This window comes from Arvicanthis niloticus, chromosome 4 (assembly GCF_011762505.2).
Source record: "Arvicanthis niloticus isolate mArvNil1 chromosome 4, mArvNil1.pat.X, whole genome shotgun sequence".
Lineage (NCBI taxonomy): Eukaryota > Metazoa > Chordata > Mammalia > Rodentia > Muridae > Arvicanthis > Arvicanthis niloticus.
This window is the reverse complement of record NC_047661.1, coordinates 80,433,127-80,449,219: the sequence shown is the minus strand read 5'-3', so window position 1 is coordinate 80,449,219 and position 16,093 is coordinate 80,433,127. Positions and strand designations below refer to the sequence as shown.

Genomic DNA, 16,093 nt, shown 5'->3' with positions numbered 1-16,093 from the left:
TCTGCCAGAGAATGCACAGGTGCAGGAGTGCTGGCTGGAGAGAGCTCCTCAGACATGCCTTCTCTTTTCTCCACCCAGGCCAGCTACCCCTTGCTTCCAGCTCAAATTTCCTGCATACTCTCTTAGCTTCTCTGGCAACTGACGGCACCCCAGACCCCAAACACATATGTCCCCACATGGGGCTGGCTATAAAGGGACCTAAAACCTTTATGGGAGCCACATAGGAAGCAGGGTTCTCCAGTACCTCTCCTTGCCCGCATGTCTCCAAGCTGCATCAGAAGACTATGCATTCTAGCTACTTGAGGTTTTGGAGATCCTTTCTAAGTACTGTAGCTGACATTTCCTTGGCTAAAGAGAGTTGCAGGAACTATTAAGATGTAAACCAGCAGGCATGTCCAACCCACAGCCCACAGCCTGCATGAGTATGGCCCAGCACAACATCACAAAGTCATCTAAAGCATTATTCAACTTGGCTGCGCCATCTTCCGGCATCACCTTTGTAAATGACAAGGTCATGTCGCAATTATCTAAAGGTTGGCCACGCCTGGATCATGCATTCAACCTTCAATACATATTAATGAACAAGTACGAGGTTGAACCCTATGGCCCTGCTGATACTTGGCTCTTTTTCTGACCTTTGAAACTGGTAACATAACACAGTTCATCTTAATATCAACATTGTGCCAAGCAAGATCGAGAATCTTGAGACATTACAAGAAGTAACAGATACAGTCTCTGTAAGAATAAGAGTGTACAGTCTAGTGTTAAACCATTAATTACAAAAGTCACCCACAGAATACTGGGTACTGGAGTCTCATTGCTGTCATCAAAGGCAAGTACACCAATCATCTATAAATGGCATCCTATGGACTGCCTGCTAGGACTCTGTATAGGCTGGCACTGACAGCGGGGTCCCCGCCATATGCATACACACTGCCAAACACACACAACACTCCACACATGCACCAAGTGCATTGGCTTATATCGTGACAGACAAATATAGGCGTGTGGAGGCATTTGGAAGGAAAACTAACCTAATCTTTAGGAGGCAAGGACTGGAGGCATCACTAACATGAAAACTCTGATACTGCCGATATGGCTGAGTTACGTCTTCACAATACAGATCCTAACACAGCATATAAACTACCCGCATCCAGGAGTTTCACGGGGACTATTTAAAATACTTAGGAGAACAAACGGTTCTCAGGCACAATCTAGTATTGCAGAAACTCCATTTGCATCAACAATGGGTCTGCTAATTGCAAATCATTCCTACTTCTCTCCTATAGCGGGTCCCCCAAGGATCTTTATTAGACACTCCATTAGCCTAGTCTGAGTTACAATATTTACTTACAAGTAATAACGGTGAATTTCTTGAAAAATATTTGGTAATTCAGGCATTTCACTAATTTGAACTAATCTTCCTCATTAGTCTCAATTGTTGGGGATTCAATCTTTCTTCCAAGAGAAATGACTGGGGCTGCACTCGGGGTCTTGGCCACCAAATCCTTTCAAAGGGTACCTGTGGTAGTGGGAACGTGAGCTCACATTCAAAGTGTGCGGAAACAGAAAATCAATACATGACAACTTAAAGAGCCACTGTGATCCAATTTAGTCCAGCACACAGCATCCCTGTGAGGAGACATCCAAGCCATAAGCAAAGCGCATGGAAATGTCAGCTTCTGCCCTCCGATGTTTGATCAACCCAATCTCATTTGTGGGCAGAGAACCTCTCATGTATTTAACTGCATCTTCTCTGGAAGCCAGCTCTGGACACACACGGCAGAATCATGAGTGAGCTTCACTCCAGTTTTGTTTTTTTATTATTCTGGATTCTGGCATAGAGGTTTAGAAGCACACTGGTCACATTCATGGGGCATCCTGAACTTTCTTGACACGGCCAATGAACATCAGGCCTTGTCCCTGTGCCAGTAGCACGCAAAAACCTGCCGCCAGAACAGCAAGACACCCAGCCTTTCCAAAGAATGGCCATATCCATCCTCCTCTGCAGAGCCCTTACAAATCTCCCAGATGCAGGCAGGATGCTCATGGGCTGGGGAGATTACATTCTGAATGTCTTAAGAGATTAGTTACTTAAAATCCTCTCCGTGACTTCAGTCATCCCTGCCACAGATCACCGAGTAAAAGCCTCCTTGATTAAAGCCAAATGCCTATGCACTAGCAGAAGGGAAAATATGCAGAAGAAAGCAAGAGTCGGTCGGATTCCTGATGGGCACAGTACCAGCTCCAGGATGGGAGCTGGGTAACAGGGACAGGGAGGCATGTATAGGAATCGTATGTTCAGTAGCAATGCCAGGCTCTTGTGTTCGCTTCCTTTCCCCAAAAACAGAGATATCACAGATGGAATCTGGATTTGTTCCCAAATGAGGCCCTGTTCTCCCCAAAAACCAAATATGGGAAACTCCTCCACAGTGGGGCTAAGAGTGGACAGGCAGTTTATCTGGTGTGGTGTTTTAAGTACAACAAAGGTGATGTGCAGAGATCACATTAGAGAAATTTTCTAGGTCTACTTCCATCCCTTCCCTCTCCTCCCTCAAGACTACCACCAGCCTTTCCTTCAGCTCTAGAATAATTTACCCCTATAATTAAGAGGACTTCACAGGAGATTTGCCAGGATTCTTTTGAAATAAGTTCAGCTCTAGGGACACATTAGTTATGGTTTACCTCTCCTTCCCAGAAGTCCACTGTTCTAGTCTCCCAGCCAGAGACTATCATCCATTCCCAGAGAGGCACAGAGGATGAGCCAGGCTGAGTGCTCAGAATGGGATCTTGCTTGTTCTTCATAATGCAATACCGCAAGACAGCCCACAAGACTGTCCAGTGTACAATTTTTCATTCTTAAACATCAGAAGACAATACAAAACTGTCCAGCAAATCATCTCTAAGCAGAGTCAAAAAGGGCTATCTAGTTTGAGGGTAAGCCTGGAACAGATGCATAATGCCCCAACCCCCAACAAAATAACAAGTGTATGTGCATCTGTACAACAGAATTTCCACTGCCAAAGAAAGCCGATGAGGAAAACCAGAAAGGCCTCAGGCAAGCACTGCTCACAGCGGGGAGAGGGGGAAGCAGACCTGGCACAAAGGCTCTCGGGCAACAGCTGCCTGTGCTGGGCCACAGCCATGTCCACCAGGCACAGTTTAAACAGCTTGAACTTCTAGACTTAGAGATTACTGGAGGAGAGAGAAGACCCTGGCTACACTGGAGGCCAACAGGAACGTAGGAAAAGTGCAGAAGTATGCCTTCCCAGAGTTGCCACCAAGGCTGTAAATATGCCCAGCAAGGGTGAAGCCCAGCAGTGATGTGGACACAAGTCCCATGGCAGACTGAGACAGATAGAAGGCACAGAAGAGGAAGCAACCCTACCACCAAAACTCTAAGTCATGGAGAAAGGCGGGTGTGGACACTGTCTCCCACCTGATGGGAAGCATGTCTTTTTTTCTACTTCTCTTTTATTCTGGTTTCCTAGGAATTCCTTAGGCAAGGGTGAAACTCCCAGTTCCTGAAAGAAAGATGGCATTCCTGACAGTCAATAAAACGTTATCCCCCCATCCCCCATGGAAGAGTTAAGGGAAGAGCTGAAGGAGCTGAAGGGAATTGCAAGCCCATATGAACAACAACAGTATCAACTAACCAGATCAGCCAGGGCTCCCAGGGACTAAACCACCAACCAAAGAGTATACATGGGCTGCTCCATGGCTCCCACTACATATGTAGCAGAGGACTGCCTCATCTGGCCTCAGTGGGAGGGGATGTGCTTGGTTCTGTGGAGGCATGATGCCCCAGCAAAGGGGGATGCTAAAGGGGTGAGGAGGGAGTGGGTGGTGGGTGGGGAAGCATCCTCTTAGAGGCAAAGGGGAGGAATTTGGGATGGGGAGTTCATGGAGAGGAGACCGGGAAGGGGAATAACATTTGAAATGTAAACAAATAAAATGATTTAAAAAAAAAAAAAAAAAAAAGTCAGTCCCCATATCCAAACAGCTCCAATAGTCAGTAACAAGTCAGTCCCCATACTGGACAGCATCCCAGCCAAGATAACAATGTCCATATCTAGATAGCATCCTCAATAGTCAAACAACAGTCAATCCCTGTATCCAAACAGCATCCCCAGCAAGCAACAAGAAGAATTGCCCCTGTATCATCTATTACTTCCATCTCTCAACAATCAGCAGTATTCTAAATCCTTTTCCTAAAGGTCCTCTGTCGTGGCTGCCCTGGGTATTAGTAATCCATGGCCATCAAAAACACTGAGGGGCAAGAAACCAAAACCAAACAAACAGGAAGTAAAGATGTCAAAGTGACAGCCAAAAAACCAGGTTTACTTTAGAGATGGAGGAGGGGGAGGGGAAGGAAAGAAGGTGGGGAGGTGGAGAAGAGAGACTCTTTGTATCAGAGTGTTTTAAATTAATCCTCCTATTTATTACCAATTAAAAAATACTTATCAGGTGACCACTGAAAATGTCCATCACGGTGCTAACTTCAATTCTGTGGCATTGGAGACAATGAACACTTGGAGTAGGCACTCAAATGTTTGCTGGGTGAATGGATAAAAGATTTCAGAGTCTTAAAGTAGATTCTAACAGAAAAGGCCTCCTCTGGTGGTCTCGGGAAGGGTGACAGAAGGTCAGACTCTGATGTTTAAGAGTTTCCACTAGGATATGTGAATCCGACAACCATCCATTCCTCCAAAACAGCAGCTATTTTTAAGGCAGCAGAAAGGTGAGCCAGGCTCTGCAAAGTCACACCAGTGAGCCTGAGAAGTAACCCATGCTCTGAGGCAGAGAAGGTAACATCTTAGCAGCAGCTGCTGCCTCTGCTGCCACACTGCAGGCAGCAGGGGAAGGTCTCTTCCTTGGATGAGCCTTTAGTGAGGGGCCACCCTGAGCTTGGAGGCCAGTTGCCTTCACTGTGAGTTGGGGGAATCTTGTGGAAATGGAAAACTCAGTTCCTTTCCAGCTCGCAAACAAACAAGAACGTTTGACTGAGTCAGACTCAAAACCCAGTGTTTACTGCTGTCTCCTTAACAAATTCTCAACGGGTTTCGTTTTAATCTAACATTATTTCAACATTATGACAAACTGGTCAGTAAAACATGAAAGTACTTAATTTGTCAAATTTATGTGTTTTTCAGAGAAAATATTCAGGATAAACAAGTCGATTATTCTCATTAAATACACTACCGTTTAAGGCCAGAGTTTTTATTATGACTCTTGGTTGCCTGATGATGGGGAGACGAAATTATTCCGTTGTATAGCTACCGAATGAGTTCACGATTCCCCAGTGACTTTACAAATTACAGCTTCAGCTAGCTATAAAATAAGCAAATCATTTCTGATATGACTATAAAATTAAGCCTGAAAAAAAGAACTGAGGTAAATCACCCTTTAAAATCATGTTGTGGAACAGAATGTTCTGTATGGTTCCATTTATGTCAGAAAAATGTGCATTTGAGTATACACACAGAAGTGTCTGAGAGACTATATACTAATCATAAGGAAGATATATCAAAACCAATAAGGGGTGTGGGACGAAGACTGCTATGTACACATTTTTAATTTCTAGTTCTCTTTCTTCTCTTTCAGTGGATGGCACTTAGCCACCCCCAATGGAAAGTGAGTGCTATACCACTGAGCCAGCCCCAGCCCTCACTTCCTATATATCTTACAACAGAGTTATGTTCTTGTTACCTCTGCCAAAAAACAAAGGCCTCAAAATTAAAAAATAATAAAGTAAATATATGCTATCATCTAAATTAAAACCAGTATCTCATCTTACTTTTATACAATACTCTAGCCTACAGCATTTTATTAACTGTTTTAAATTATGGCTTAATTCAAACCAAATGCTGTTTAAAAAGAAAAAAAACAAAAAACAAAAAAACCTCTACATTTCCTATGGGCGGGTCCTAGCTAAGAGACTGACATTTCACCCTCTGAAAGTCTTTTTCTCTTTCTCTCCTTGCTTCCCCTTTGGACTGATGGAACAGTGACTCCTATTTATGGAGTGACTGGCTTCTGATTACACAATGTGTACATTCTCTAGAAGTCTTTTAGCAAACAGTAGGAGAGTCCTCGGGGCTGGGCAGGGCAGGGCAGGGCAGGGCATGAGCAACCTGACCTGCAGCACCAGGTGATAACTCAGCTCCAGGTTCCTCTCCCTCTCTCCATGGAAAGTGCTTCCTGGCTCAAGTCAATCAAGGTCAGTAATGCACATAAGGGATGCAAACTATTGACTTACCCCAGGTCCTAGAGGCCTCAAGCTGCACTGTGGTCAGGTTGGCCATCTTGAAGGTGATTTCAAAACACTTAAGAGTGCTACCACTCCAAGACCAGGGCCAAGGTGCCAACACTCCCATATATAGGTGTATGTAGACTTCAACCTCTTTGCTGCCCACAGCAAAGGCCGGATAGCAGGATCATATGAAGGTGAGCTAGCCTCCTGATTATCACATAGGAAAAGCACACTAATTATTATTTATTATTAATAGACACTGCCTCTGAGAAAAAGATTTCAGCTCTCAGGAATGAAGAATTGACACAACAGGCCCCTTGAGAAATATGGAGGTTGGAAGCCTGCCTCTAGATCCAGGTCCTACAGAGAGCAGAGGTGGCAGCGGCCAGCACTCTAGAGTGTCAGATAATGGTGCTACAGGCAAACACTGATCTGTATGCAAAATAACACCAACCTAAGACAAGCCTGGACAAAGCATCAGAGAATCACCACAGAAAAGAACACAAGACCAGAATCACTTTGGGTTTTGTTTTTTTCCCTGTTTCAATAAAGAGTGTTCATATGTATGAGCACCTGCAGGCAAGGGGGGCAAAATAAGACATTACCTTCTCTGAATTCCCAGTTCTGTTGGTTGCTTTTGCTCTGGTTATCTGGTAATGAACACTGAACTCCATCTGGCTCAGGAACGGGCAGGTACCTTCCTGTCTACCTCTGGACTCCTCCACACCTGTCTGGCTCAGGAACAGGCAGGTACCTTCCCATCTAACTCTGGACTTCTCCAGCTCTGGTGACCACCTGAGGACTAACTCCCTGACTACTTCTCCCAGGGACCCATCAAGATTCCCACTGGCAACTTTCTGGTCTCTTCCACCTGTCTCTGACCCCAAAACCCAGTTTCCATACCGACTGTCTGCTCCAATTCTTACCAACTGGCACCACGAGGACCTGGCTCACTGACAAGTCTTCCCTGCCCTCCTAGAAGTTCCCATAATCCTGCCAGAAATGTCCCTTCCCTAAAATGTCTAAAATGTAAGCTGTTTCAGAAAACATTTTCAGATGGAACAATGATAAGCTTCTCTAGCATCTTTCTCTCCTGAAAGAATTCTCTTTGCTGCTCTTCCAAGGCACACACCAGCCTTGCTTCCCCACCCCCAACAAAAGATACCCGTCCTCTAAGAGTGTGTGATGTCAATATTGGCCAGTCTATTTGCTAATCAATTTACCGTTTTTTTCTGGTGGCCTTCCACCAGTGGCTCTAAACCTGTGGCTTGAGATCCCTCTGAGTCACATATCAGATATCCTGTGTATCAGATATTTACGATTCATAACGATAGCAAAGTTAAAGCTATGAAGTGGCAGTGAAAATGATTTTATGGTTGGGGGTCACCACAACATGAGGAACTGTATATTAAAGGGTCACAGCGTTAGAAGGTTGAGAACCAGTGTCTTGGATTATTATGTCCTAGAGGGCTGGGCAGACTCAGCAAAGCCTCACCTGGATGGGGGAAAGACACTAGCCGGTGAGCTTAATTAAAGGGCTGGGCAGAACTTCGCCTGAACTCTCATTATTATAAAGCCTATTATAAAGCTTTTTAAAAAATGCATCTGACCACCTTCGAGCCGGGTAGAGTTAATATAATTCAATCTTCGATTTAGGATCTTGCAGGGTCCCAGGCTCATCATTCTCTCCTACTACTATAATTACAGATGCAAGACAGACTGGGTGGACAATTGCTTGGAAACTAAATTGCATAATACGCCTCTAGTTTGTGAGTTTTGCCCTTCTGAAGGCCGAGTTAAAAAACGGAAACAAATTCCACTCTGAGGTAAAGGGAGCCCTCTGCTAAGGTCTTTGTTGAATACCTACCTCTGTGGTTCACAATTAGTCACTTAATAAACGGTTCTTGGTGAGGGAATTTGGCAACATGTGATTTTCAACAACTGCACGCCTGATTTTTATGTAACTGTTCATTTCTTTGAAAATCAGGGGGGCATTCACACACAGGTGTCCCAAATTTCCTTAAATTGAAAAATCAACGTTTTATAAGGAATTGCTGTGTCTCACTGTGAAGCTGCAAAGAAACAGGTGTCTGCTTGTGGCAAATGCTGAATTCCCAAAGGAAGCTAAAACTGTGGGCCTGGGAGTAATGCCCAGGAGTGATGCCTGAGAACACTTCGGTTCTCAGCTGGCCCTCTTCCCCCCACTTAGTGAGAGCAGGCTGGGCTCTGGATTCTAAGTCCAAATCACAAATTCATTCCAAGCCACAGCCATCCTCTTTCTAGCACCATCCAACCTAAACCGGAAAGCTTACACTTCAACCTCAGGTCACTGGATCATCAGCCCTAAACTGTCACCCCCATCACTCGCCACTGTAACTGCTCACGCCTGTCCACCACACCACACCCTGTCCATTCTAAACACTAGGAAAGGTCCTGCATTAGAGAGGCTTTGAAAACCAAGGAGGCACTCATACACAGGTGATCTAAATTTCCTGGAACTGCAAAGGCAACATTTAGGAATTAGATTCTCCTGGCTTCTCCACTAACCAGCACTGCATAGCCCTGCTGGGCTTGCTTTTGAACCCTGCAGGCCTGTGGGGAGAATTCAGTGTGTATGTAAACCTGAAGTGGGGAAATCATATCTTTATTCTCACTAGCCTCTAAGTGAACCTTAACAATCCCTTTGATTGCCCCAGTAATGTTTCTAGAATCAGTGGTTTCTCCAAGTACAAATCACATACTTTTTATACTCAGTTAAGTAGATACACCCCCAAAATACCAAACACTTGTCACCATACCAACACTGACACTTACTAGACCCGCTGCTAGGGGTTGTTAGTTTAAAAGTAGGCGTGCTACTATATCACATAGTTCTGTTTAACTATTTCAATAGCTCTATTTCAATACAGCTGATTTCCTTGGGGTCAGGTGGGACTGCCCAAAGGATTCTCACAGAACAGAAAAGATCCAGCAGCCATGTTCAGTAGATTGAAGGCTTGAGTCTCACAGTCTAAGACACCTGGATTTAAATCCAGACCCTGCCAACTTCCAGCTCTTTCTAGAGCAAAATTACTTCCTCTCGCCCAACTCTGAATTTCCTCAGTGTGAAAGTGACAGCAAATGGAAAAACAGTATTTATTTTGTGAGGGCTGGGAGCATAGCTCAGTGGTAATCAAAGCACCTTGGGTATCCCAGGCCCTGGAATCCAACCCCAGCACTGGAAAGCTAACCAAACAAAAGCATGTATATTTACCTTGTGAACTCACTGACCAAAATGAACTGAACCCCTACTTACTTGGTGGCAGAAACAAGACAATTCTGAAGCTCAGGTACAGAGATCATCCTTAAGCACTTTATACCGGAGGCCATAGTATGAAAAGTGTTAGCTCAGGTCTCTCATAAGCACACTATGAACTCACTGACCAAAAATTAAATGAACTCCTACTTATTTGGTGGCAGGCACAAGGCAGTTCTGGGGCTCGGCTCGTGTACAGACACCATCCTTAAGCATTTTATACAGAAAGCCACTGTATTGGAAGTGTTGGCACAGAACACCCTATAAACACAGTATTCACTTCAAACGTTACAAACGCTCTTTGTAATTATATGCTGGCTTATGTTGCTTCCTCGGCAACAACTGTTGGTTTGTCTAGCTCATGTCTCCCCAATAAGGCTCCTTACTGGCCAGAGCCTGGGCCTCATTCACAGAAGGTACTGCTTGTTTAATAAAAGAACACAGGATTTGATACTGACAGTCCTGGTTTCAATACTCTATTCTGCCATTTACAAGCCTGTGGCTAGTAGAGGCCAATATTTGTCAGGCTAAACCTGCACTTTCCTTAAAGCAATACAACCCCAGATTTTAAGCATGGCCCCAGCACTTAGAACGAGCATACTTCCCAGCCTCCCTTGCAGTTAAGTATAGCCATTATGTTCAAGTTCAAGTCAATGAGAATATAAGCAGAAGAAATGTACATACCTTCCAGTAAGTATCCTTAATATACAAATTTCATCATGAATCCTTCATTAATCCTTTCTTCCCTCCTGATGGCTGGAGCCAGAATGGCCATATTGAACCCTGCGGTAATACTGGGAGTAAATGCCATGCACAGGAAACAAGCCAGAAGGAGCCTGGGGCCCAAATACTGTGCAATACATTAACTTGGCCAGCAATCCATCTTAGGAAAGTTAATCTCCTTGGACTTCAGGATCACCGTCTATAAAAGGATGGAAATGTAAGGTGCCTACTGCTTAGGGTTGCTCTGGAGACTGAATGATGGGCTTGGTTCACAATAAGGATTGGAGTTCAGAGAGCTGATAATATCACTGCTATAGTAATAACTGCAGCTCTGCTGCAGTGGACACCATAGCAAGTGGGGGCAGAGCATAGCCCTGGGTACAGAGAGATGACTCAACTATTTTACAGTCTAATGATGCTATTGTTTGGATCTTAAATGACTCTTATACACCCAAAGGTCTGGAACACAGGGTGGTCGTATTGGGAGAAGAGAGCACCTTTCAGAGGCAGGTCTAGTGGGAAATCTTGGGGACATTGTGAACAGGCCCTTAAAGAGTACAGTAAAGCCCATTTCCTTCTCCTCCTTTTCATTCCTCAGCAATGAGGTGAGTGGTGCCCCTCCCCCCAAAACTGTTCCACCATCTTCATGATGTTCTGCCCAAAAGCAACAGAGCCAACCCTTAAAGCTGTGAGCCCAAATGAACCTGTTCTGAGTTAGTTATGTCAGATGTTTTGTTATAATGGTGTAAAACAGACTACCACAAGAGGCAGCCTAGCCAGTCCTGGCAAGAATTCCTTTTTCCAGCACTTTCATCAGATAGTCTTACGAAGCCAAGTGTACCACCTTTTCAACAGTGTTAGGACCAGTAGTGCCGGTTCATCCATTAATTGTGCCACTCATCCCAGCCACCCATCCCCAATGATGTAAACCCCCTCCTCTGTCATCTGCTTCCTCCTTCTCCTCTGCCTTTGATCACCTTGATCCTGCCTCTGAGTTCATGCCTATCAAGACATCAAAGTTTCCTTCCATCTCTTTTGGAAGCACCCTCTGCTCTCTGCCTAATCACTGGAAGTGATAACTTGATCCCATCCTGTTCGAACACAAGGCTTCTCCAACTCTATAAACAGTGTGTGGGTTCACTGGAGAAGAACACAAACGCCCGCTAACCATCCAGAGGTTCTCCTCTGTGCATCGTCTTGTTTGTAACATCTGGACTGGTCTGGGAGTATAACTCTTCATGGTACTCAAAAATTGAACCATGCTTTCTGTGTCTACAGCCTACAAGCATCTTTGTGGAGTGGTTTCCTACTGTTTAAGGTGACACAACTCTTACCTTCTCTCCTGCTGCTGCCATCTTTCCATGCTACATTTACACACATGGGCTTCACCCAGGCACAGACACAGTGCCAGTCACCCCTTCTTCACACTCAGATGAGGGCTCCCCCCCTTTTTCTCTCGACTCTTCTGCCCCTCTTGCTCCATCTATTCCAGACAGAGGAGACTCTGCTGTTCACCAGCCCAGGCCTAAGATGCCTTTGGAATGGAAATGAGGAATGGTAGCAGCCAATGACTGAGCTTGGAGGAGCCACCTGGGACTCCAAAAGGACAGGAGACTCAGCAGTCAGGAGAATAGGGACAAAGACTTGAATTATCAGTGTCCTAAACAGGCAATAAAAGAGAAACCTGAACCAAACTCCAGACATCCGCAAAGGAAGGGAGCAGAAATACACAAACCTAAAGGTCAGATAATCTCGCAGATTCACCCAGTGGTCCTTCTCCCAGAGTGTCACAAGATTTTCTAGCTCAAATCTGGAAGGTCATTTCCTCTATCTGCCTCCCTTTCACAGTGCTTAGCCTGACTCAACTTTTAGACACTTTTATTCCAGGTATGTGACCCACATGGGTTCAAAACCTTGGGTTTCTTTATTACTGTTTTAAATTCACACTACACATTAATTCACATCACACAGCGGGAATGCTGACAACATGAATCAGACCATACCAGGCAGCCACCAGACTGGAGTGTTTTTGTTCCCTCCCCAAACACCCTGTGCTTCTCCCAGACTAGTATAAGGCAGGCCTCCCAAACCATGTTGTCAGCTCTCAGATAATAGGCCAGGAGCTTGAGAGTTCCTCCAAGGGGCTCAGAATGGGGTACATGAGTACCCCTGTCCATGGTTCCAAATCTCTCCAGTGTCACACAGGTCTGTCCTTCCACCCCAGGAACCCTTTCCAGTCACCTGGAGACTCAGCTTCCTCCAGGGCCTCTCTGGAGAGGGTAGAGTGGCGTGGAGGGAAAATGACTGCACTCACTAGGTGCTAGGGTCCCAGCTCCCCTCCACAGAGGGACCTAGAGGGGACAGTAGGGAGACCAGCAGGCAACCTCAGATTTCCTCAACAGCCAAAAAAAAAAAAAAAAAAAAAAAAAGAAAGAAAGAAAGAAATAAAAGAAAGAAAGAAAAGAAACAAAAGGCACAAATGTCATAGTTCCCTGTCTTCCCATTGGTGGCTCCTTCTGCCCTAAGCCCCACCCTCAAGCACATAGCCAGGCCTGGGAAATGTGCTGCGGGGGTGGGGCTTTCCCAGTTTGTGTCCTTTTCAATCTCCATGATTCACCAACTGCTGATTCAAGCTGAGACACAGTGACAAATACTGTACAACACATATAAATATAGTCTCATAAAGAGGCTGGCCAAGAGAAGCCTTGCTCCTGATTTCCTTTACCTGAGCACACAGGAGACATGGAGATTCTATACCCTGACAACAGGTCAAACTCACTAAACGTACAGCCACATGTGTGCCTATGCATATGTGTGTGAGCAGGGAAGGGCTGGCACTAATGAACTCACAATCCAGAGAATTTGGTTTTACTGCTCTGATGTGGTTGCCAGAATATCAAGATTTTCTTTTAAGATGCCTTAAAGATACCAACCCATGCCTAAGTTTGAGCACCTCCGAATGAACACATTGATTGGAGTTTCAAACATGTTTCAAGGCAATCAAGGTTTTTATTTATTTATTTTTTAAGGACATCTTACATCTCTTAAATGAAGACTTTGGATGTCTTACTGAAACTCACACATGAATCAAGATGAAGCTGAGATAGGAATTTCAAGACTGAAGTCCATCCTCATTCCGGATGCCAGTTAACTTTTATAAGGGTGCAGATAATTCAGAGACAATCTCCATGGATAAATTCTGTAAGTGCAAGAAACCTAGAATGGAGAAGCTAAGTGGCCAGCAACAGTAACTTCTCTAAATGCAGAGGATGGAGTGCCACACAGAGAACGTAGGGGGTGTGTCCATTCTTGAGGTCTGAGGTGCGAATGCACCAGGTGCCAGCTATCGAGTTTATGATAAACCAGAGCACTGGAAAATACATAGTGGAGATTGCTCGACATCATACCAGAAGAGACAAGGGTCTGAGGATCTGTACTGGGGATGGAGGCCTGCAGAGAGGAGTTGAGGGCTCACTTCTGAGACCACAGCTTCTCCCTCCTACTCTGAGCCTTCAGATTTTTTTTTCTCTGAGGGCATGAAAACCAATCCTAACACACCCCCTTGTCAGACAGCTCCCTGTCTTCAGCTTCACCTCCTGCAAGGACTATGAGCTGAGCTTCCTTGGTGAGGAGACACAGAACTAGTGTCTTCAATACACACTTAGCCTACGGACTTCTTAGGCAAAACAAAGCATCCCTTCAGCCCCCATCCCACCCACTTCCACCTTTCTCCTCCAAAAACAACAATTAAAAAAAAGCACCACCATTCATGAAACCACCATTCCCAACACAGTAAGAATCATGTTGTAACTTCCCTGGAGCTGATGCAGACCAACACAAAAGTAAAGACACTGGAAGCCCTCAATCCACACACCATCCCCAAGCCACAGCCTTGCAGTGAGGGGCTTCATCCAAAGGCCCAGGACAGCTTAGACAACCAGTATTCCACCGTTCTTCCTGGGTCAGAAACAAACGGACCCTCTTGGTACTTTAATCCACTCTGTCACACTCTGGCTGCCCTCTTCTGCCTCCCAAAACCCAGTATTGATGTGAGAGAACCACAGGAATTAGCAATGAGATCGGGTTAAACTTTCACAGCTATAGAACTGATAAGCAGTCACTTACCCAGCACAGCCAGACAGCTCAACACTGGGAAAAAGCACTTCATGTCGGCGGTGGCGGCAGCAGGAAAAGGACACAGCACAGGGCACCGTGCTTTTCCCAACGCCTAATCTCTCATTACTGCCAATCCACTTATAGCTCCAGGGAACAGTTTGGAAACAGAACTTCACCGGGAAAATGAGAGCCAGTCAAAGAGAGTAGTCAGAGGGAGTTGGGGGCAGGGGAGGGGAATGGCGTGTGCAATAGAGTCCTCTATGCCTAAGGCAGGGTCCAGAGCAATTCCGAAGGCGCTCTTGGTTTCTGCCACATTGTATATGCCTTGCTGTCTCCACCGGAACTGTGGATTCTGGTGGATTAATCCTCGAGGAAAATGGGAGGAAAGAGTCTGAAAAAATCCTTTCATGCGCTGATTATACAGAAATGTCCTTGGCTTCGCGGTGAAGGTGTCTGAGATCTCTCATTCGGATCCCCCAAAGGGAACCAGGCAGGTTTTGTCAAAACCCAAGACAGCCAAAACATCCTGACTGGTGAAGATACTTCGGATTTCTTCATCAAAAAGTCCATCTCCCTCCATAGTGATAGGTCAAAGTGCCGTCACCTGCCCCAGAACCTGCCAGAGCACGCGAAGTAAGCTGGCATTTGGTAGCCCGACAGTGGTCCCACAAAAGCCCGCAGATTCCTAAAACAAACACAACAGACATTTATCTAAGGCCAACACAACCACCGCAAAACCGAGAGAGGCCAAAGCGCCCGATTGGCTAGCCGAGCCACCTGGGTCCCCTCCCTGGGCGAGGGCAGCCCATGTGTGCATCCTGACCTTGTACAAATCTTACCTTCCTGCCCTACGCCTCAGTTTCCCAGCCCAGAGCAGGGCAATTATGATTGTTCTCAAAACACTTTCACCAAATGCCTCTCTCACTCGCGGGCTTTTCCCGTCGCGGTCTACGGAGCGGGGCGCGGCGAGCAGCCCCACCCTCGGCAGCGCGGGTCGCCGCGGGGCTGGCGCGGGGCCGCGACTCGGGGCGCCGGCCGTGGGAGCCGGGGCGCGCCGCGTCCCAGGTGGCCCGCTATTGTTTTACCTCCCCGGCGGTTGAGTCTGAGACATCGGCAAAGAAAAGGCTCTGAGAAGGGGGCTCGGGGCTCGGGGCTCCGCTTGCGGCAGGCTCAGCCCGCTCCGCGCGATCCGGGTCCAACGGAGAAAGGGGCTTGGGCCCGGGGCGGGACGCCGATCGCCACTCCACCGCTCCCGCGCCCCCGACCCCGATCCTTGCCCGCCCGCGCTCACCTCGCCCGGAGCCCCGCAGCTCCCAGCAACCGAACGTTCGCCCGTCTGTGTCCCGCACGCCTCCCAAGACGCGCCGCTTCCTCCTAGCCTCCCGCAGCGGCTCAGGCCCTCCTGCTCCCGCCCCGCCCCAGGCCCCGCCCTCTAGCTCGGGCCTGGCCTGCAGCTCCAGGCCAGGCGAGCAGGAGCGAAGGCGGTGGCCTCACGGGGACACGCCCCCGGCACGCCCCGCCCACCGCCCCGGCACTCTGGCTGCTCCGGCAAGCAGCTGCGGACCACCTGGGACGAGCTGATGGAAAGTTAACCCCGGGTTCGCGCACCAAGGACCCTTCTTAAAGCCCAGGCACTAGGGGACACATCTTTTGCCCGATAAACAATAGCAAAACACTTCGCTGGAGACTTGAATCTAATTTTATAA

General features: G+C 46.7%; 1 protein-coding gene across 3 annotated transcripts in view; it reads right to left on the bottom strand.

Annotated features, from left to right (window-relative positions):
• Igsf3 (immunoglobulin superfamily member 3) overlaps positions 1–15,805 on the bottom strand; it is a 90,800-nt gene extending 74,995 nt beyond the window's left edge. For 2 of the 3 annotated variants that reach the window (XM_076933031.1, XM_034499841.2), the window contains exons 1-2: positions 15,679–15,805; positions 14,397–15,072 (exon numbers count right to left, since the gene is read on the bottom strand). In XM_076933031.1, the coding sequence (XP_076789146.1) occupies positions 14,397–14,439 (43 nt within the window). In that variant the 5' untranslated portion in view covers positions 14,440–15,072; positions 15,679–15,805. Of the gene's footprint in view, positions 1–14,396; positions 15,073–15,226; positions 15,377–15,678 lie in introns of those variants that run through there. The other variant, XM_076933032.1, reaches the window with a different exon arrangement.
• Between the last annotated feature and the right edge of the window lie 288 nt (positions 15,806–16,093).